This window comes from Balaenoptera borealis (genome assembly GCF_965194805.1).
Source record: "Balaenoptera borealis genome assembly, chromosome: 3".
In the NCBI taxonomy this organism is placed as follows: domain Eukaryota; kingdom Metazoa; phylum Chordata; class Mammalia; order Artiodactyla; family Balaenopteridae; genus Balaenoptera; species Balaenoptera borealis.
This window is the reverse complement of record NC_138866.1, coordinates 119,644,730-119,666,352: the sequence shown is the minus strand read 5'-3', so window position 1 is coordinate 119,666,352 and position 21,623 is coordinate 119,644,730. Positions and strand designations below refer to the sequence as shown.

Below are 21,623 nucleotides of genomic sequence, written 5' to 3'. Positions count from 1 at the left end.
AAAATCAACAATCAGAAGAGCAGTTCACGCTGATGACATTAAAATATGAGTCTGAAAAATATCAGATTATATATTATTTAGGATTTTCAAGGAGGTGAGTAGTATCTCTTAAAACTATATGAAAATGACAGAAACCTTAGAAGTGAAAACAGTGTGATTAAAAACAACACATGGTGTTCATGAATGGGAAGTCAGTAGGATGTCAGTTTTTTCCAGTATTGATCTGTAAAGTCATTGCAATGTCCATCAAAACGCCAAAAGGTTTTTTCATTGTAGTTGATATGCTGATCTTAAAATTTTTATAGAACATAACCAAAGTAACATTAAAGAGGAACAAATTGAGGTGATATGCCCTCCAGATATCAAAACTTATAATAGAGCAGTAATAGGTAAGACAGGCTTATTGATGGATAAATAGACTAGTGGGAAACAGTACAGAGCCCTGAACAGATTGATACTTATCTGGAATTTGCCACATGACAGAGGTGGCATTATAAGTCAGTGGGGAAAGATTAGATTCTTCATTGTGATGCTGGTTCAGTTGCTAATCTGAATTGACTTGAATATAATTACAAGCCCTATCTCACAGCATACATGAAAATAAGTTCTGTATGCGTTAAAAGACCTACATAAGAAAAACAAAATTTAGGCCTTTTAGAAGAAAATATAAGATAATAACTTCATATCCTTAGGATAAAGGAGGATTTTAAAAAACGATACCAGGAGATAATAGTATGTAGGTTTTAGAGCCAGACTGCCTGCTTCAAATCTCATCTTTATTACATTTGGTCAAGTTCTGTAAAATTTCTCTGTTTTCTCATTTGTAAAATGAGGATGATGATGATAAAAACAATCCTGAGGGAGGAATTGTGAGGATTAAATGATCCATGTGCAATGCTTAGAAAAATGACTAGTACAAATAAGCACATAATAAGAGTTAACTGCAATTGTTGTTAATGTTGCTTCTTAAAAAAGAAATAATAACCTGTAAAGTATTGATAAATTTATTAAAAATAAAACTTCTCTACAACAAAAGGCAATATGAACAAAATAGAAAGATAAGCTACAGAATGGTAGGAGATATTTGTCACTCATTCAGCTGAAATTGATTAATATCCAGGATATATGAAAAATCATTCAAATTAATAAGGAAAAGACAAGTCAAAAGGGGAAAATGAATAAACAATCATAGCCCCAATGGCAAATGATAGGATAAGTGTTGCCCCTCCTTACTAGTCATGAAGGAAATACAAATTGAAGTAATGAAATACCTTTTTACATTTCTTACATTGGCACAAACTCAAGTCTGACAATACTGACTTTTGGTAAGGAGGCAGAGAAACATGAGCTCTTCCTACACCGGCTGTGAAATAGTTGGTACAACTGCTTTGGAGAGCATTTTGTTAATATCTAGTAAAGTTGAAGGTGCTTAAGGTCCAGCAATTTCACTCTTAGGTCTACAGTCCAGAGAAATTCTAGCAAAGGTACATGAAGAGACATGTATGAGAATTGCAGCATTGCTTTAATAGTGTAATACTGGAAACATTTTAAGCGTTCAGTGGAAGGATTTAGTGTAGTAGATTGATAAATTGTGGTTTAATTAATAGTAGATTGATAAATTGTAGTATAAGCATACAATGGGAGTTTTTGAAAAATAGACTTTATTTTTTAGGACAGTTTTAGGTTCACAGCAAAATTGAGTGGAAAGTACAGAGATTGCCCGTACATCCCCTGCCTGCCCCCACATATGCATAGCCTCACCCATTATCAGCATCTCCCACTAGAGTGGTACATTTGTTACAATTAATGAGCCAACATACCATGTCATATTGCTTGGCAATTAATGAACGTTACATGTATCAGCATTTATAAATAGAAAAGACAATGTTAAGTTATAGTGAGATGCAGACTATTTGGTATAGCATTTTTTTTAAAGCTTAAAAATTGGAAACAATACTACCTATAATTTATGGGGACCCACATGTGTAGTAAAAATATAAAAGCATGTATGGGAATAATACCAACCTCAGGATAATGGTTACCTCTGCAGAGCAAAGGAAGGAGCTTTAATTATCTCTCTAATATTTTGTTTGTTTATAAAATAATCTGGAGCGATTACAGCAGTTTTCAAACGGTGAATTTGGGTAGTAGATTTATGGCTGCTTTTTATATGTTCTGTAGTATTCTCTGCTTTTGAAAGAACATCTAGGAAGAAGGTAAACAGAGTACCTTCATTAGAGAGGACTTTGACAAAAGTAGTGTAGTAGTACGAGAGAAGCAACTGAAGGTATTTTTCTTTTTTAAAAAAATAACAGCATCTATATGTTAAAGGATGCAATAAGTGAAAAGGGAAAGATGGATAGCATATGGGAGCTGTTTTTTGGTGTGGCAAGATACTGTTGGAGATGCTAAGAAATGGGAAGGATCTGGAACATTTTCTCTGTAGACAGAAATGGAAGAACAGAGATGAGATGAAAATAGGAATACATTTTGAGTTGGAGAAGTCATTTAAAAGAAATCACTGTTTTCTCAGTTAGGCATAAAAGTTGAAATCATTCTTTTAGAGGTGTGATATATGTGGGGTTTGAGAAAATTGGAGGGTATGCAGAATACTTGTAAGAAATGAAATAAAGTTAGATAAAAAGGCAGCATTGAAGGAAAAGGGAAGGTTGAATAAAATTTGTAATGGTGCCTAGTTGTATCATTTTGTCAGCTTTGTTCAGCAAGCCAGGGGCAGGATCAATTTTGTTGCTCCCTTTACATCTTCACCTTAAGGGAGACAGAGTCCAGAAGTCCTTGAAAATATGTCTCTTCTATAGCAGGTTTCTCTCATTGTTTTCTTGGTTATAACTTCATCTAGTTTAATTTCTGTTTATCTGAGCTCATCTTCTTGCTGTTTTTAATTTCACAAATTTTTGCTCTATTGATGCACTCTTTCTCGGTTTTGCTTTAACTTTAAGAGCTTTTGGGTGTGGGGTGATTAGATTTGTGTGACTGTTCTGTCCATCTTAAGCCAGTCTTCAATGAGGCTCTTTTCATATATAAAGAAAGAACTTGATTCTATTCCTAGGTACCTTAGAAACATTCAAGATAGTAGAGGACAAATTAATTTTTATTTTTATTCTTTGGGTTTTGAATTATTAATATAACAAAAGACTGAAAAAATTTTGGCTGTTTTAGGAAGTGTGCAGATTTGGACAATAATATGAAATATTATGTGATCTCAACGAGACTGTCTTCAAGAACCGTCCTTATACTAAGAGAAGAGTTAAGATTTTTTGTCCTAAAAGATGTAATCAACTTGATTGTTAAGCCTCTTTTTTTGAGCTTCAGAAAACAGTGACTGTGTAATGTGACTTCTTAATGTTTCACATCTTTTATGTTGCAGCAGTTCTTTTGCCACGAAAATGATTTGTGCAGTCTTGAACACATACTATCCATGCTGATGGGACAGGATCCAATATGAATATAAATGATGGAGGAAGACGACGCTTTGAGGATAATGAACATACATTACGTATATATCCTGGGACAATTTCAGAAGGGACAATCTACTGTCCAATTCCTGCCAGAAAAAACTCCACGGCTGCTGAGGTGATTGACTCTCTTATAAACAGACTTCATCTTGACAAAACAAAATGTTATGTTCTAGCAGAGGTAAAAGAATTCGGTGGAGAAGAATGGATACTCAATCCAACAGACTGTCCAGTTCAGCGAATGATGTTGTGGCCCCGAATGGCTCTGGAAAATCGCTTGAGTGGAGAGGACTACCGTTTTCTTCTGAGAGAAAAAAACCTTGATGGATCAATCCATTATGGTAGTCTTCAGTCATGGCTACGGGTAACAGAAGAACGTCGCAGGATGATGGAACGGGGTTTTCTTCCACAGCCTCAACAAAAAGACTTTGATGATTTATGTAGCTTACCTGATTTGAATGAGAAAACTCTCTTAGAAAACCTACGAAATCGCTTTAAGCATGAAAAAATTTACACCTACGTTGGCAGTATTCTAATAGCTATTAACCCATTCAAGTTTCTTCCTATTTATAACCCCAAATACGTCAAAATGTATGATAACCACCAATTGGGAAAACTTGAGCCTCACATTTATGCTGTGGCTGATGTAGCTTATCATGCCATGCTTCAGCGCAAAAGGAATCAGTGCATCGTGATTTCAGGAGAGAGTGGTTCTGGGAAGACTCAAAGCACAAACTTTCTTATTCATCACCTTACTGCCCTCAGTCAGAAAGGATTTGCCAGTGGAGTGGAACAAATTATTCTTGGAGCTGGACCAGTACTTGAGGTAAGTGTGTAGAAATACTTTTCTTACTCTTAAACATATCTTTAAAAAAATTAAAATTTGTTAGATGTGAGAAAGTGAAATGAAACTAAATAGAAGTATAGACATCATTTTTAGTTACCAAGGAAAACTGGAAGATAGGAAAGCAAAAAAAAGCAGTGTGGAAGATTGAAAGGTGTGACAGTGGCAATATTTTTTTCAAAGGATGTCTTTGGGCCATTTCAAAGGATGCAATGGAAAGTTGATTGGAGTCAGATATAGCCCCCTGTAAAGGGAGATAGCAGGGGCAGGACTCCTGTCTGTATTGGATTGTGGAAATAGGTAGTTGGGGAATATAGTCTTGTTAATATATTTTTATCTTTGCAGCCTTAAAATCTGTGCCTAGGATTGAAATTCTAAGGGTTCATTTTTGAAAACGCAGAGAATATGGGAAAGATTTTTTAGTTCTGTGTTTTAGAAGTAATACCATCAAGGGTAGAAAGGAAAGAGAATACACTATTTTTGTTTTAGAGCTGAAAGGAAAGGTAATATTACTTGTTTTTTGAAAGAGATTTTTGTGAGGTATAATTGCACATATTTAAAGTGTACAATTGGATAAATTTGACATATGTATTGATACATACCCATTAAACCACCACCACAATCAAGATACTGAACATATCCATTATCCCTAAAGTGTTCTCATATACCTTTGTAATGCCTCTTTCTCACCCTTTCTAGCCCACTCATCTATAAGAAACCACTTATGTGCTTTCTGTCACTGTAGGTTAGTCTGTACATTCTATAATTTTATATAAATGGAATCATGTAGTATGTACTATTTTATGTTTGACTTCTCTTACTTGGTTTAATTACTTTGTGTGTGTGTCAATAATTGATTCCTTTTGCTAAGACAGTATTCCATTGTATGGATAATACCATACTTTGTTTATTCATTCATCTTTTGATGGACATACACGTTGTTTCCAGTTTCTGGCTATAACACATGAAGTATTCAAGTTTTTGTGTGGACATATGTTGTCTTTTCTCTTGGGTACATAGCTAGGAGTGGAATGACTGGGTCATATGATAGGTATCTGTTTAACTTTTAAAGAAACTGCCAAACTTATGTATAAATTGTACATACCATTTTATATTCCCACCAAACAGTATATACAGTTTCAGTTATTCCATATCTTTGCTAACCCTTGATATAGTCATTCTTTCTAATTTTAGCCATTCAAGTAGGTATACAAAGGTATCTCATGATTTTAATTTGCATTCTATAATAACTAATGATGTGAGCACCTTTTCATGTGTTTATTTGCAACGTATATATGTTCCTTGGTGAAGTGTCTGTCAGAATCTATTGCCCAACTTGTTATTGTTGTGTTTTGAGAGTTCTTTGTGTATGCTGGGTGCAGATCTTTTATCGGACATGTTTTGAAAATATATATACATTTTTCCCAGGTTTAACCCTCTCTTTTTTAAAATTAAAATTAAAATTTTTTTATTTTTTAATTTTTTTATTGAAGTATAGTTGATTTACAATGTTGTGTTAGTTTCGGGTGTACAGCAAAGTGATTCAGTTATACATATACATACATATTCTTTTTCACATTCTTTTCCATATGGTTTATTACAGGATATTAAATATAGTTTCCTGTGCTATACAGTAGGACCTTGTTGTTTATCTGTTTCATATATAGTATATAGTTTGTATCTGCTAATCCCGAAGTCCTAATTTATCCCTCTCCCTCTTCCACTCCCTTTCCCCTTTGGTAACCATAAGTTTGTTTTCTATGTCTATGAGTCTGTTTCTTAGAGTCAGAAACTTCCAAAAAAAAAAAAAAATTGCCCAGGACCAGATGACTTCACTGATGAATTCTACTAAACATTTAAAGAAGAATTAACACAAATCCTTCAAAAATTCTTCCAAGAAATAGAACAGGAAGGAGGAACACTTTCTAATTTTATAAGGCCCAAAATATTTCATTGATACCAAAATTAAACAAAGACACCACAACAAAAGAAAATTACAGACTGATATCCCTTGAAGCACAGACATTCTTAAAGAAATACTGGCAAACTTAATTCAGCAAAATATAAAAAGAAGTATACACCATGGTAAAGTAGGATTTCTATTAAGGAATGAAAGTTTGGTTAAACAGTACAAAAATAAATATATTATACAATATTAATAGACTAAAGGACAAAAGCCACACCATCATCAGAATAGATACAGAAAAAGCATTTGACAAAAACAACACCCTTTCATGATTAAAAAAACAAAACAAACAAAAAAAACCACACTCTCAACAAACTAGGAATAGGAAGGAACTTTCTCAATCTGATTAAAAACACCTATTAAAAATTATAGGTTAACAACATACTTAATGGTGAAAGACTGAAAGCTTTCTCCCTTTGATCAGAAAGAAGTCACAGATGTCTGCTCTCACCATTTCTTTTTTTTTTTTTAATATTTATTTTATTTGGGTGCACTGGGTCTTAGTTGCGGCTCACGGGCTCCTTAGTTGCGGCTCTCTGACTCTTTGGTTGAGGCATGTGGGCTACTTAGTTGCGGTACGTGGACTCCTTAGTTGTGGCACGTGGACTCCTTAGTTGAGGCAGGCGGGCTCCTTAGTTGCGGTGCGTGGACTCCTTAGTTGCAGCTCACCGGCTCCTTAGTTGTGGCATGTGAACTCTTAGTTATGACATGCATGTGGGATCTAGTTCCCTGACCAGGGATCGAACCTGGCACCCTTCATTGGTAGCGTGGAGTCTTAACCACTGCATCACCATTTTTTTTTTCCTTTTTTTCTCTTTCTCGCTCTCTTTTTTGGTACTGAAATATAGTTGATTTACAATGTTGTGTTAGTTTCTGGTGTACAACAGAGTGATTCACTTATACATATATACACATATTCTTTTTCATATTCTTTTCCATCATAGGTTATTACAAGATATGAATATAGTTAGTTCCCTGTGCTATACAATAGGTCCTTGTTGTTTATTTATTTTATCTGTAGTAGTGTGTATCTGCCAATCTCAAATTCCAAATTTATCCCTCTCCCACCCCCTTTCCTCTTTGGTAACCACAAATTTGTTCTCCATGCCTGTGAGTCTGTTTCTATTTTGTAAATAAGTTTATTTGTGTCATATTTTAGATTCTACATATAAGTGGTATCACATGATATTGCTGTCTTTCTCTTTCTGACTTCACTTAGTATGATAATCTCTAGGTCCATCCATGTTGTTGCAAATGGCATTATTTCATTCTTTTTTATGGCCGAGTAGTATTCCTTTGTGTATATATACCACATCTTTATCCATTCTTCTGTCCATGGACATTTAGGTTGTTTCCATGTCTTGGCTATTGTAAGTGGTGCCACTATGAATATAGGGGTGCATGTATCTTTTCAAATTAGAGTTTTCTCCGGACATATGCCCAGGAGTGGGATTGGTGGATCACATGGCAACTCTATTTTTTAGTTTTTATTTTAACAAACACACCTGTGGGAAAAGGTTGTTCTCAGTGAGTGATCTTCAAGTCAGGTCACAGAAAGATAGCCCTTTGAATGAGGTTTTCTAGGAAAATGCCAGATAGGTCAAATTGTGAGTTAACTGTGGGACAAGGCTTTAACTCTAACCCTAGTCTGATCTTTCCAGTGGCTTCTAGGCTAGACTGCTTTTTTAAAAAAACCCTGTAATTGTAGGGTGTCAGTTTTCTTTTCAGTGTGGAGCTAGGGAGAGGGAATTGGTAATCAGGTAAGTTAAAATGCCACCAGTACCTGCTTTTCTTACCGAGATCCAGCTGTTTTCCTTGATTAAATGTTCTTCTACAAAGGATTATTCCAAGCCCTTGTTAATTTCTAGAATCATCAGAAAGTTGATGTTACTTTTGACAAATAACAATTTTTGTTAGTCTTATTTGTCTTATGAAGGGGAGAGGAATTTCAGAGATCTTTACCATTTTCTCTGATCTCATCCTCAGTAATCTTTTCAAGAGGTCTAAGTAATAAAATGTATTTTATATATTTACTCATGTGGTTACTATTTCTACTGTTCTCTATTCCTTACGTTGATCCATATTTGAACATGATAGCATTTTCCTTCTGCATGAAGGACTTCCTTAGTTCTTTTAGTGTGGGTTCACTTACAATAAATATTTTCAGATTTGTATATCTGAAATTGTCTCTTATTTGCCTTTATTTTTTAATGATTTACTTTAAAAAGTAGATATTAAAATTAAAAGAAATAACTTTACAGTAAAATTCTATGAATTGTAAACATATTAATTTGTGTAACCATTTATGGGTGTAGGTACAGCGTAGTTCCACTACCCCAGGAAACTCCCTCATGCCATTCCTTATCTTCATACCCTCTGCCCTCCCATCCTCCCATAACTTGTGGGAACTACTTGTTTGTTCTTCATTGCTGGTTGTTGTTTTTTTTTCCCAAAATGTCATATAAATGGAATCATACAGCATGTAGTGTTTGGAGACTGGCTTCTTTTATTCAGCATTATGCCTTGAAGATTTCATTTAAGTTGTTGAATATGTGAGTTCAACAGTGGGTTCTTTCTTTTAAATTTAACTGAGATATAACTTGAAATAAAATATAGCCATTTAAAATGTATGGTTTAGTGAATTTTGATAAATGCATATACCCTGTAACCACCATCATACAATCAAGCATAGAATATTTTCATTACCCCTTGTGTCCTTTTGTAGACATTTCCCACCCCCATCCCCATTCCCAGACAGCTTCTAATCTGCTTCTTGTTACTCTTGTTTTGACTCTTCTAGAATTTCATATTACAATATGTACTCTTGTGTATGGTTTCTTCCACTTAGCATAATGTTTAATATTTGTCAGTGTTGATGTCTGTACCAGTAGTTCCATCTTTATTGCTAGGTAATATTTCATTGCATGGTGTATACTTTTGGTTATAACTTAGGAAACATATATTTTTCATTCTTTCTAAAATAGTACTGTCATTTTGTTTTAAGTAGATATAATAAAGCGTAGTACATTATGTAATGAAACTTTATTTCCTTTATACTGTTCTAGAATTGTAATTCTTTTGATATAATTATTCTTTTCCTAGCCCATTGCTATTTCAGTTAAGCAAGATTTAAAAAATATATATGTATAAATATATCAAGAATATTTGCTGGCTCTGGAATGTGAAAGTGAAATCTGATTTGTAATGAGCAATAAGTTTTTAAAATTAAGATTTATTTTACTGAATAGCATAAAATACAGTCTACTTGGTTTCATTTCAAATATTAGTTGCTTTCTTTTACTTTACCTGAACTATGAAAGTGAATTGCTTTTCTACTATCTCTTTAACATTATTTTCTCTTTGAGCTGATCTAAGCAGGATTTTCCATTTTTAAAAAATAAAATTAATGAGAACTCTTTATTTTGACAGGCCTTTGGAAATGCAAAGACAGCTCATAATAACAATTCAAGTCGTTTTGGCAAGTTTATTCAAGTAAATTACCAAGAAACAGGCACTGTACTTGGGTAAGTAGCAGTAGCAGGCTTTGGAGCATGTTTATATTTTTGCCATTGCCCCTTCATAAACCATAGGTTGTTCATTTGCTTTTTAATGAGAATAGTGACATTAGTGTTTATATTAAATTTTTTTCTTCTCAATTATTTCTTTCTTTTGGAAAAGTTCAAACCTGAGAAAAGTTCTAGAATAGTGTAACCCCCATACACCCTTAACTTAGATTTATAAGTTTTTAACAATTGTATGCATTTGCTTTATCTTTCTGTATTATTTGTACATTCATTTTTAAAAAATTGTTTTTGAGTAAGTTGGGCAGGTAACTTGACCCCCTAATTACTGTATTTCCTAAAGCAACCACAATGACATTTTCCTTACTTAATACTATTTTTTTTAAATATCTTTATTGGAGTATAATTACTTTACAATGTTGTGTTAGTTTCTGCTGTACAACAAACTGAATCAGCTATATGTATACATATATCCCCATATCCCCTCCCTCTTGAGCCCTAATACTATTTTATACTTAAGATATTTAATTTTGTCATAATAATAATTCTTATTATACAGTCTGTGATCAGAGTCCTCTGGTTGTGCCAGCAATATTCTTTATAACTTTAAAAAAATTAATAGACTATTTTTAGAACAGTTTTAGGTTTATGACAAAAATGAATAGACAGTACAGAGAGTTCCCATATACCTCTTCACCCTATCCCCCAGTTTCCCCTCTTAATAATATCTTGCATTAGTGTATTCCATTTGTGTTGTACCTGGAATGGGCTTTGATAAATGTATAAAGGTATGTATTCACCATGACAATATTATATGGAATAGTTTCACTGCCCTAAAAATCCCTGTGCTCCACCTGTTCATCCCTTCCCACCCACTAACCTTTGGCAACCACTGATCTTTTCACTGTCTATTTAATAGGTTTGCATTTTCCAGAATGTCACATGGTTGGAATTATATAGTATATAGCCTTTACAGATTGGATTCTTTGCTCCTTAGCAATAGGCATTGAAGGATCTTTCATGTCTTTCATGGCTTGGTTTTATTGGACTAATAAATTTTTGGATAATGGACATCTTTATGCTTTTTAGAAGTGTTTTTTAGTTTTTTTATGTTTCTTGTTGAGTTTATTCCTAAGTATCTTATTTTATTTTTAATGTTTTGTTGTTATTAAAAGTGTGATTTTTCTCTTGCATTATATCTTCTGAAATTGCACATTATTTGTATATGTGAAGGCTACTGATTTTTATATTAATTTTATATCTTGTTATATCTTGAGTTTATATTGTTTATATTGTTTATATTAGTTTTACTGTTGTTTCTCTTAACATTTCTAGGTGTATTATAATATCTGCATAAATAAATACTTTAAATTTTTTTCCTGTTCCTTATATCTCTGATTATTTTCTATCTTGTCTGATTACATACCTCCTATACTGTGATAATATTGTTTTAGACCTTTGTGTGAATGCCTTTAATCTTCTTCACTAAGTAGAATACTGGCTTTAGGACATTTTATTGTGTTAATGAATTAAACATTGATTTTAATTTTCTTTGAGTGTTTTTGTCAGTAATGGCTATTGTATTTTATGAAAGGCCTTTTTGGCATCTATGGAAATTAGTTTGATCTTCATTTTTGGATCTATTAATATTATCATTATTTTGCATTCCTGGGGAAAGAAAATCTCACTTGGTCAATACAAAGACACAAACACCCACAGACATACACACACAGACATATTTATACACATACATATGTAAACTGGTTGTTGTGTTCTGCTTGCTAGTTTTTATTTATGATTTTTGTATCCATATTAATAAGTGCTATGTACTCACCCTCTATGCGAGTTCTTCCTTACGTCCTTTTTCCTTCTTGGATTGAATCTTATGTGTCTCTCTTGGTACATCCAAAATATTCTGGTCATTGCTGTAAAATAAACCCTATCAATTCAGCATGATAGCTGCTAGTTTACCTATTTTCTCCACTAGTTTGTAAGCCCCTTGAGGACAGGTAGTGTATCACTTACTTCTGTTTGTATCTGTCTGTATTTGAACAGTGCTTTAGCACAGTGCCCAGTTAATGAATACTTACTGAGTAAATTGGTAAATAATAAACTTATTTACCAGAATTTATTCCAGTGTGGCAACAGCATGGATATATAAAAAAGTGTATCTTTGGCCTTATTTAGTAGTCTGGTCAAACTATAATATCTGAAAGAATGTCCAGTGGTATTGAGCCTAGAAAGAAAGTAAAGTCTTTGTCACGGGAGGGTGACAAAGAATGTACAGTGGTATTGAGCCTGGAAAGAAAGTAAAGTCTTTGTCACGGGAGGGTCTTATGTGCCATGTTTTGAACTTCTGACTTTATTTTGCTTTATTGAAAGAAAAAAAAAAAGACCTAGGAGTTTATGAACTTAATGTGGATGACACTAAGAGTGTCCATGACACAATTATAGTGGTAAATGTACTCTGGAAGGCAGCTATGCTCACCACTATACCACCAACACCGGTGGTACATGTACTCTGGATAGTATTCTTTATACTTTTGCATCTTCTCTGATAAAATATTTGTCTACCTTATATTAAACATTATTATTTATATCAATCAATTTTATTTTTCTTCTAGTGCCTATGTTGAAAAGTATCTACTGGAGAAGTCCAGACTCGTTTATCAAGAGCATAATGAACGGTACATATTTTAATTTGTGTAATTAGATCGAGTTAACGTTTGTATCATGTAGATTGACTTTTCAGATTTTTGTATATTATGACCTTTAATTCAGTTTATACCATGTATAACTTTATATATAATTGCTATTTCTCTCATGGGCAGAATACTGTACTTTTTAAGAAGCTGCTAGGAGGTCTTTTTTTTTAATGGGTATATAGAAATGTTGTCCTTTCTAAATTCTAGGCAAACCAGCAGAACAGGAAAATAGTGGTATCTCAGGTGGTATCGTTTTGTGAGCGTTGTGCCTTTGGACCTTTTGTCACATCTTGGTATTCTTTCTCTAATTTGAGAAAAGTTTTTAATAAAGCTCCTAATTTCATTGTAATCTTTGAGGTATATGGAATTTCAGAGATGACATATATGTAACTTTCTTTAGATGAGGAAGCCAAATATCAGAGAGGTAAATGATTTGCTTCATGTTATAATGAGACAAAATGAAGAGCCAGAGTTTGAAGTTAAACAAACCTATATTCAAATATTGGATATGCTTTTGGCATCTCACCTAACTTCTCTGCTTCTTAGATACTTTTTCTCATTTTACAGATGGAAAACTATCCTAAAGTTGTTTAGAGGATTAAATGAAATAACGTTATAAAATGCTCAGTGTAGTCCTTATATATAATAAAATTTCATTAAACATTATCATAATTAATTACCTGCAAGCTTAGGACTAGAACTCAGACTTCTCTGTTAATTTTTTTGTGGCTAGCTGATGAGGAAATCTGAATTAGAGATGTTTCAGAATGAAGGGAAGAGAGTTTGGGGAAGAGAATAGTCTCCTAAAGACTTGTAGAGCTAACAGATACTGCTATTAGAAGGTTATTAGTAACTTTTTCTAACACATTTTAATAGAGTGGTAGTGATATAAGCCTGGTTTCCTTGGTTTTGAAGAATCAATGACAGGAGAATATCCAGAGCTTATATAAACTGATTCTCTGTTACCTTGCTAGATTTGATTTGTAGATGTATGTATAATCCTTATTACATGTTGCTGGGTTTGGCTTGCTAGTATTTTTTTTTTAACATTTTTATTGGAGTATAATTGCTTTACAATAGTGTGTTAGTTTCTGCTATATAACAAAGTGAATCAGTTATACGTATACATATATCCCCATATCTCTTCCCCCTTGCGTCTCCCTCCCTCCCACCCTCCCTATCCCACCCTTCTAGGTAGTCACAAAGTACTGAGCTGATCTCCCTGTGCTATGCGACTGCTTCCCACAAGCTATCTGTTTTACATTTGGTAGTGTATATATCTCCATATACACACTACCACTCTCTCACTTTGTCCCAGCTTACCCTACCCCCTCCCCATGTCCTCAAGTCCATTCTGTAGTAGGTCTGCGTCTTTATTCCCGTCTTGTCCCTAGGTTCTTCATGACCATTTTTTTTTTTTAGATTCCATATATATGTGTTAGCATACGGTATTTGTTTTTCTCTTTCTCACTTACTTCACTCTGTATGACAGACTCTAGGTCCATCCACCTCACTACAAATAACTCAATTTCATTTCTTTTAATGACTGAGTAATATTCCATTGTATATATGTGCCACATCTTCTTTATCCATTCATCCGATGATGGACACTTACGTTGCCTCCATGTCCTGGCTATTGTAAATAGAGCTGCAGTGAACATTGTGGTACATGACTCTTTTTGAATTCTGGTTTTCTCAGGGTATATCCCCAGTAATGGGATTGCTGGGTCGTATGGTAGTTCTATTTTAAGTTTTTTAAGGAACCTCCATACTGTTCTCCATAGTGGCTGTATCAATTTACATTCCCACCAACAGTGTATGAGGGTTCCCTTTTCTCCACACCCTCGCCAGCATTTATTGTTTGTAGATTTTTTGATGATGGCCATTCTGACCAGTGTGAGATGATACTGCATTGTAGTTCTGATTTGCATTTCTCTAATGATTAATTATGTTGAGCATTCTTTCATGTGTTTGTTGGCAATCTGTATATCTTCTTTGGAGAAATGTCTATTTAGGTCTTCTGCCCATTTTTGGATTGGGTTGTTTGTTTTTTTGATATTGAGCTGCATGAGCTGCTTGTAAATTTTGGAGATTAATCCTTTGTCAGTTGCTTCCTTTGCAAATATTTTCTCCCATTCTGATGGTTGTCTTTTGGTCTTGTTTATGGTTTCCTTTGCTGTGCAAAAGCTTTTAAGTTTCATTAGGTCCCATTTGTTTATTTCTGTTTTTATTTCCATTTCTCTAGGAGGTGGGTCAAAAAGGATCTTGTTGTGATTTATGTCATAGAGTGTTCTGCCTATGTTTTCCTCTAAGAGTTTGATAGTGTCTGGCCTTACATTTAGATCTTTAATCCATTTTGAGTTTATTTTTGTGTATCGTGTTAGGGAGTGTTCTAATTTCATTCTTTTACATGTAGCTGTCCAATTTTCCCAGCACCACTTATTGAAGAGGCTGTCTTTTCTCCATTGTATATTCTTGCCTCCTTTATCAAAGATAAGGTGACCATATGTGCATGGGTTTATCTCTGGGCTTTCTATCCTGTTCCATTGATCTATATTTCTGTTTTTGTACCAGTACCATACTGTCTTGATTACTGTAGCTTTGTAGTATAGTCTGAAGTCCAGGAGTCTGATTCCTCCAGCTCCGTTTTTCGTTCTCAAGATTGCTTTGGCTATTCGGGGTCTTTTGTGTTTCCATACAAATTGTGAAATTTTTTGTTCTAGTTCTGTTAGAAGTCCCAGTGGTAGTTTGATAGGGATTGCATTGAATCTATAGATTGTTTTGGGTAGTAGAGTCATTTTCACAATGTTGATTCTTCCAATCCAAGAACATGGTATATCTCATCCATCTATTTGTATCATCTTTAATTTCTTTCATCAGTGTCTTATAATTTTCTGCATACAGGTCTTTTGTCTCCTTAGGTAGGTTTATTCCTAGGTATTTTATTCTTTTTGTTGCAATGGTAAATGGGAGTGTTTTCTTAATTTCACTTTCAGATTTTTCATCATTAGTGTAGTATAGGAATGCAAGAGATTTCTGTGCATTACTTTTGTATCCTGCTACTTTACCAAATTCATTGATTAGCTCTAGTAGTTTTCTGGTAGCATCTCTAGGATTCTCTATGTATAGTATGTCATCTGCAAACAGTGATGCTTTACTTCTTCTTTTCCGATTTGGATTCCTTTTATTTCTTTTTCTTTGCTGATTGCTGTGGCTAAAACTTCCAAAACTATGTTGAATAATAGTGGTGAGAGTGGGCAACCTTGTCTTGTTCCTGATCTTAGTGGAAATGGTTTCAGTTTTTCACCATTGAGGATGGTGTTGGCTGTGGGTTTGTCATATATAGCCTTTATTATGTTGAGGTAAGTTCCCTCTATGCCTACTCTCTAGATGGTTTTTATCATAAATGGGTGTTGAATTTTGCTGAAAGCTTTCTCTGCATCTATTGAGATGATCATGTGATTTTTCTCCTTTTGTTTGTTAATATGGTGTATCACATTGATTGATTTGCGTATATTGAAGAATCCTTGCATTCCTGGGATAAACCCCACTTGATCATGGTGTATGATCCTTTTAATGTGCTGTTGGATTCTGTTTGCTAGTATTTTGTTGAGGATTTTTGCATCCATGTTCATCAGTGATATTGGCCTGTAATTTTCTTTCTTTGTGACATCTTTGTCTGGTTTTGGTATCAAGGTGATGGTGGCCTCCTAGAATGAGTTTGGGAGTGTTCGTCCCTCTGCTGTGTTTTAGAAGAGTTTGAGAGGGATGGGTGTTAGCTCTTCTCTAAATGTTTGATAGAATTCACCTGTGAAGCCATCTGGTCCTGGGCTTTTGTCTGTTGGAAGAATTTTAATCACAGTTTCAATTTCAGTGCTTGTGATTGGTCTGTTTATATTTTCTTTTTCTTTTTTTTTTTTTAAAGAAATTCACGTTCTTTTATTTATTTATTTATGACTGTGTTGAGTCTTCGTTTCTGTGCAAGGGCTTTCTCTAGTTGCGGCAAGTGGGGACCACTCTTCATCACGATGCGCGGGCCTCTCACCATCGCGGCCTCTCCTGTTGCGCAGCACAGGCTCCAGACGCGCAGGCTCAGTAATTGTGGCTCACAGGCCCAGTTGCTGCGTGGCATGTGGGATCTTCCCAGACCAGGGCTCGAACCCGTGTCCCCTGCATTGGCAGGCAGATTCTCAACCACTGCGCCACCAGGGAAGCCCTGTTTATATTTTCTATTTCTTCCTGGTTCAGTCTCAGAAGGCTGTGCTTTTCTAAGAATTTGTCCATTTCTTCCAGGTTGTCCATTTTATTGCCATATAGTTGCTTGTAGTAATCTCTCATGATCATTTGTATTTCTGCAGTGTCAGTTGTTACTTCTCCTTTTTCATTTCTCATTCTATTGATTTGAGTCTTCTCCCTTTTTTTCTTGATGAGTCTGGCTAATGGTTTATCAATTTTGTTTATCTTCTCAAAGAACCAGCTTTTAGTTTTATTGATCTTTGCTATCATTTCCTTCATTTCTTTTTCATATGTTTCTGATCTGATCTTTATGATTTCTTTCCTTCTGCTAACTTTGGGGATTTTTGTTCTTCTTCCTCTAATTGCTTTAGGTGCAAGGTTAGGTTGTTTATTTGAGATTTTTCTTGTTTCTTGAGGTAGGATTGTATTGCTATAAACTTCCCTCTTAGAACTGCTTTTGCTGCATCCCATAGGTTTCGGCCATCATGTTTTCATTGTCATTTGTTTCTAGATATTCTTTGATTTCTTCAGTGATCCATTGGTTATTTAGTAGCGTATTGTTTAGCCTCCATGTGTTTGTATTTTTACAGTTTTTTTCCTGTAATTGATATCTAGTCTCATAGCGTTGTGGTTGGAGAAGATACTTGATACGATTTCTATTTTCGTAAATTTACCAAGGTTTGATTTGTGACCCAAGATATGATCTATTCTGGAGAATGTTCCATTAGCACTTGAGAAGAAAGTATATTCTGTTGTTTTTGGTTGGAATGTCCTATAAATATCAATTAAGTCCATCTTGTTTAATGTGTCATTTAAAGTTTGTGTTTCCTTATTTATTTTCATTTTGGTTGATCTGTCCATTGGTGAAAGTGGGGTGTTAAAGTCCCCTACTATGATTTTGTTACTGTCAATTTCCCCTTTTGTGGCTATTAGCATTTACCTTAAGTATTGAGGCTCTCCTATGTTGGGTGCATAAATATTTACAATTTTTATATCTTCTTCTTGGATTGAGCTGTTGATCATTATGTAGTGCCTTCTTTGTCTCCTGTAATAGCCTTTAATTTAAAGTCTATTTTTTCTGATATGAGAATTGCTACTCCAGCTTTCTTTTGATTTCTATTTGCATGGAATGTCTTTTTCCATCCCCTCACTTTCAGTCTGTATGTGTCTCTAGGTCTGAAGTGGGTCTCTTGTAGACAGCATATATACGGGTCTTGTTTTTGTATCCATTCAGCCAGTGTATGTCTTTTGGTTGGACCATTTAATCCATTTACATTTAGGGTAGTTATCGATATGTATGTTCCTATTACCATTTTCTTAATTGTTTTGGATTTATTATTGTAGGTCTTTTCCTTCTCTAGTGTTTCCTGCCTAGAGAAGTTCCTTTAGCATTTGTTGTAAAGCTGGTTTGGTGGTGCTGAATTCTCTTAGCTTTTGCTTGTCTGTAAAGGTTTAAATTTCTCCATCAAATCTGAATGAGATCCTTGCTGGGTAGAGTAATCTTGGTTGTAGGTTTTTCCCTTTCATTACTTTAAATGTGTCCTGCCACTCCCTTCTGGCTTGCAGAGTTTCTGCTGAAAGATCAGCTGTTAACCTTATGGGGATTCCCTTGTATGTCATTTGTTGCTTTTCCCTTGCCGCTTTTAATAATTTTTCTTTCTATTTAAGTTTTGATAGTGTGATTAATATGTGTTTTGGCGTCTTTCTCCTTGGATTTATCCTATATGGGACTCTCTGTGCTTCCTGGACTTGATTGAGTATTTCCTTTCCCGTATCATGGAAGTTTTGGACTATAATCTCTTCAAATATTTTCTCAGTCCCTTTCTTTTTCTCTTCTTCTCCTGGGACCCCTGTAATTCGAATGTTGGTGCATTTACTGTTGTTTCAGAGGTCTCTGAGCCTGTCCTCGATTCTTTTCATTCTTTTTTGTTTATTCTGCTCTGCAGTAGTTATTTCCACTATTTTATCTTCCAGGTCACTTATCTGTTCTTCTGCCTCAGTTATTCTGCTATTGATTCCTTCTAGAGAATTTTTAATTTCATTTTTTGTGTTGTTCTTCATTGTTTGTTTGTTCTTTAGTTCTTCTAGGTCCTTGTTCAACGTTTCTTATATTTTCTCCGTTCTATTTCCAAGATTTTGGATCATCTTTACTATCATTACTCTGAATTCTTTTTCTGGTAGACTGCCTATTTCCTCTTCATTTGTTAGGTCTGGTGGGCTTTTACCTTGCTCCTTCATCTGCTGCATATTTCTCTGTCTTCTCATTTTCTTTACTTACTGTATTTGGGGTCTCCTTTTCGCAGGCTGCAGGTTCGTAGTTCCCGTTGTTTTTGGTGTCTGCCCCCACTGGGTAAGGTTGGTTCAGTGGCTTGTGTAGACTTCCTGGTAGAGGGGACTGGTGCCCGTGTCCTGGTGGCTGGAGCTGAATTTTGTCTTTCTGGTGGGCAGGGCCACATCCGGTGGTGTGTTTTGGGGTGTCTGTGAACTCATTATGATTTTAGGCAGCCTCTTTGCTAAGAGGTGGGGTTGTGTTCCTATCTTGCTGGTTGTTTGGCATGGGGTGTCCAGCACTGTAGCTTGCTGGTCGTTGAGTGGAGCTGGGTCTTAGCATTGAGACCGAGATCTCTGGGAGAGCTCTCACCGATTGATATTATGTGGAGCTGGGAGGTCTCTGGTGGACCAATGTCCTGAACTCGGAACTTGGCTCTCCCACCTCTGAAGCTCAGGCCTGACACCCAGCCGGAGCACCAAGACCCTGTCAGCCACACGGCTCAGAAGAAAAGGGAGAAAAGGAAAGAAAGAAAGAAAAAATAAAATAAAGTTATTAAAATAAAAAAATTTTTAAAAACTATTAAAATAAAAATTAAAATAGTAATAAAAAGAAAAGCAGAGAGCAACCAAACCAGTAAACAAATCCACCAATGATAACAAGCTCTAAAAGCTAAACTAAGATAAACATATAAATCAGAAACTAGTCAGTTGTGTACAGCAAACCCCTGGTCTACAGTTGCTTCCAAAGTCCACCGCCTCAATTTTGGGATGATTTGTTGTCTCTTCAGGTATTCCACAGATGCAGGGTACGTCAGGTTGATTGTGGAGATTTAATCTGCTGCTCCTGAGGCTGCATGGAGAAATTTCCCTTTCTCTTTGTTTGCACAGCTCCTGGGGTTCAGCTTTGGATTTGTCCCTGCTTTTGAATGTAGGTTGCCCTCTGTTCTTCGTCCAGTTGAGGGGCGGTTAAAGTAGCGACTGATTAGGAGGCTGTGACTCACTCAGGCCGGGGGGAGGGAGGGGTACGGAATGTTGAGTGAGCTTGAGGTGGCAGAGGCTGGCGTGATGTTGCAACAGCCTGAGGCATGCTGTGTGTTCTTCTGGATAAGTTGTCCTTGGATCACAGGACCCTGGCAGTGGTGGGCTGCACAGGCTCCCGGGAGGGGAGGTGTGGATAGTGACCTGTACTTGCACACAGGCTTCTTGGTAGCTGCAGTAGCAGCCTTAGCGTTTCATGCCCGTCTCTGGGGTCCGCGCTGATAGCCGCGGCTCGTGCCTGTCTCTGGAGCTCCTTTAAGCGGTGCTCTTAATCCCCTCTCCTCTCACACCCCGATACAATGGTCTCTCGCCTCTTAGGCAGGTCCAGAGTTTTTCTCAGACTCCCTCCCGGCTAGCTGTGGCGCACTAGCCCCCTTCAGGCTGTGTTCACGCAGGCAACCCCAGTCCTCTCCCTGGGATCTGACCTCCGAAGCCCGAGCCTCAGCTCCCAGCCCCCACCCGCCCTGGTGAGTGAGCAGACAAGCCTCTCAGGCTGGTGAGTGCTGGTCAGCGCCGATCCTCTGTGCGGGAATCTCTCCGCTTTGCCCTCTGCACCCCTATTGCTGTGCTCTCCTCCTTGGCTCCGAAGCTTCCCCTTCCCCACCCCCTGTTTCCACCAGTGAAGGGGCTTCCTCGTGTGTGGAAACCTTTCCTCCTTCCCGGCTCCCTCCCAGAGGCACAGGTCCCATCCCTGTTCTTTTGTCTCTGTTTTTTCTTTTTTCTTTTGCCCTACCCAGGTACGTGGGGGGTTTCTTGCCTTTTGGGAAGTCTGAGGTCTTCTGCCAGCATTCAGTAGGTGTTCTGTAGGAGTTGTTCCACATGTAGATGTATTTTTGATGTATTTGTGTGGAGGAAGGTGATCTCCACATCTTACTGCTCCGCCATCTTGAAGGTCCTCTCTGCTATTTATTTCTTAATGCTTAATTGAACCTCGTTTAGTTTCCTTTCATTTCAGCCAGAAAAACTCCCTTTATCATTTTTTATGGAGCCCATCTGTTAGCTCTGAAGTATATTAATTTTTGTTTATCTGGGAATATCCTAATTTCTCCTTTATTTTTAAAGGATAGTTTTGCTGAATATATAATTCTTGATTTTTTTTTCTTTTAGTACTTTGAATCTGTTTTCTTTCCATGGTTCCTGATGAGAAATCAGGTGGTAATCTTTTATTACGATACCCTGATGAGGCATTTCTCTCATGGTGCTTTGAAAATTTTGTCGTTGTGTTTCAACAGTTTTAATTTGTCTAGGTGTGGATCTCTTTGAGTTTTTCCCTCCTGGAGTTCATTGAGTTTCTTGGATGTACAGATTAATATTTTTCATCAAATTTTGGGGAGTTTCTAGTCATGTTTTTCAAATATTCTTTCTGCTCTTTTCTTTCTTCTCTTTTTGGGGCTCCCATTGTGCATATTTTGGTGTTCTATATTGTGCATGTGTTGGTGTCTGCTTAATAGTGTCCCACAGATCTCTGAGAATGATAATTTTTCTTCATTCACGGTTCTTTCTCTTCCTCAGACTAACTAGCCTTAACTGACCTTTCTTCAAGTCCACTGATTCCTTCTTCTGCTT

The 21,623-nt window shown here is 35.9% G+C and overlaps 1 protein-coding gene across 13 annotated transcripts in view; it reads left to right on the top strand.

The window, feature by feature from the left end:
• MYO9A (myosin IXA) overlaps nt 1-21,623 on the top strand; it is a 277,041-nt gene that overhangs the window by 46,936 nt on the left and 208,482 nt on the right. For 11 of the 13 annotated variants that reach the window (XM_082383557.1, XM_082383560.1, XM_082383553.1 and 8 more), the window contains 3 exons: nt 3,389-4,302; nt 9,716-9,810; nt 12,432-12,494. In XM_082383557.1, the coding sequence (XP_082239683.1) occupies nt 3,463-4,302; nt 9,716-9,810; nt 12,432-12,494 (998 nt within the window). In that variant the 5' untranslated portion in view covers nt 3,389-3,462. The remainder of the gene's footprint in view (nt 1-3,388; nt 4,303-9,715; nt 9,811-12,431; nt 12,495-21,623) is intronic. The other 2 variants (XM_082383556.1, XM_082383555.1) reach the window with 1 other exon arrangement.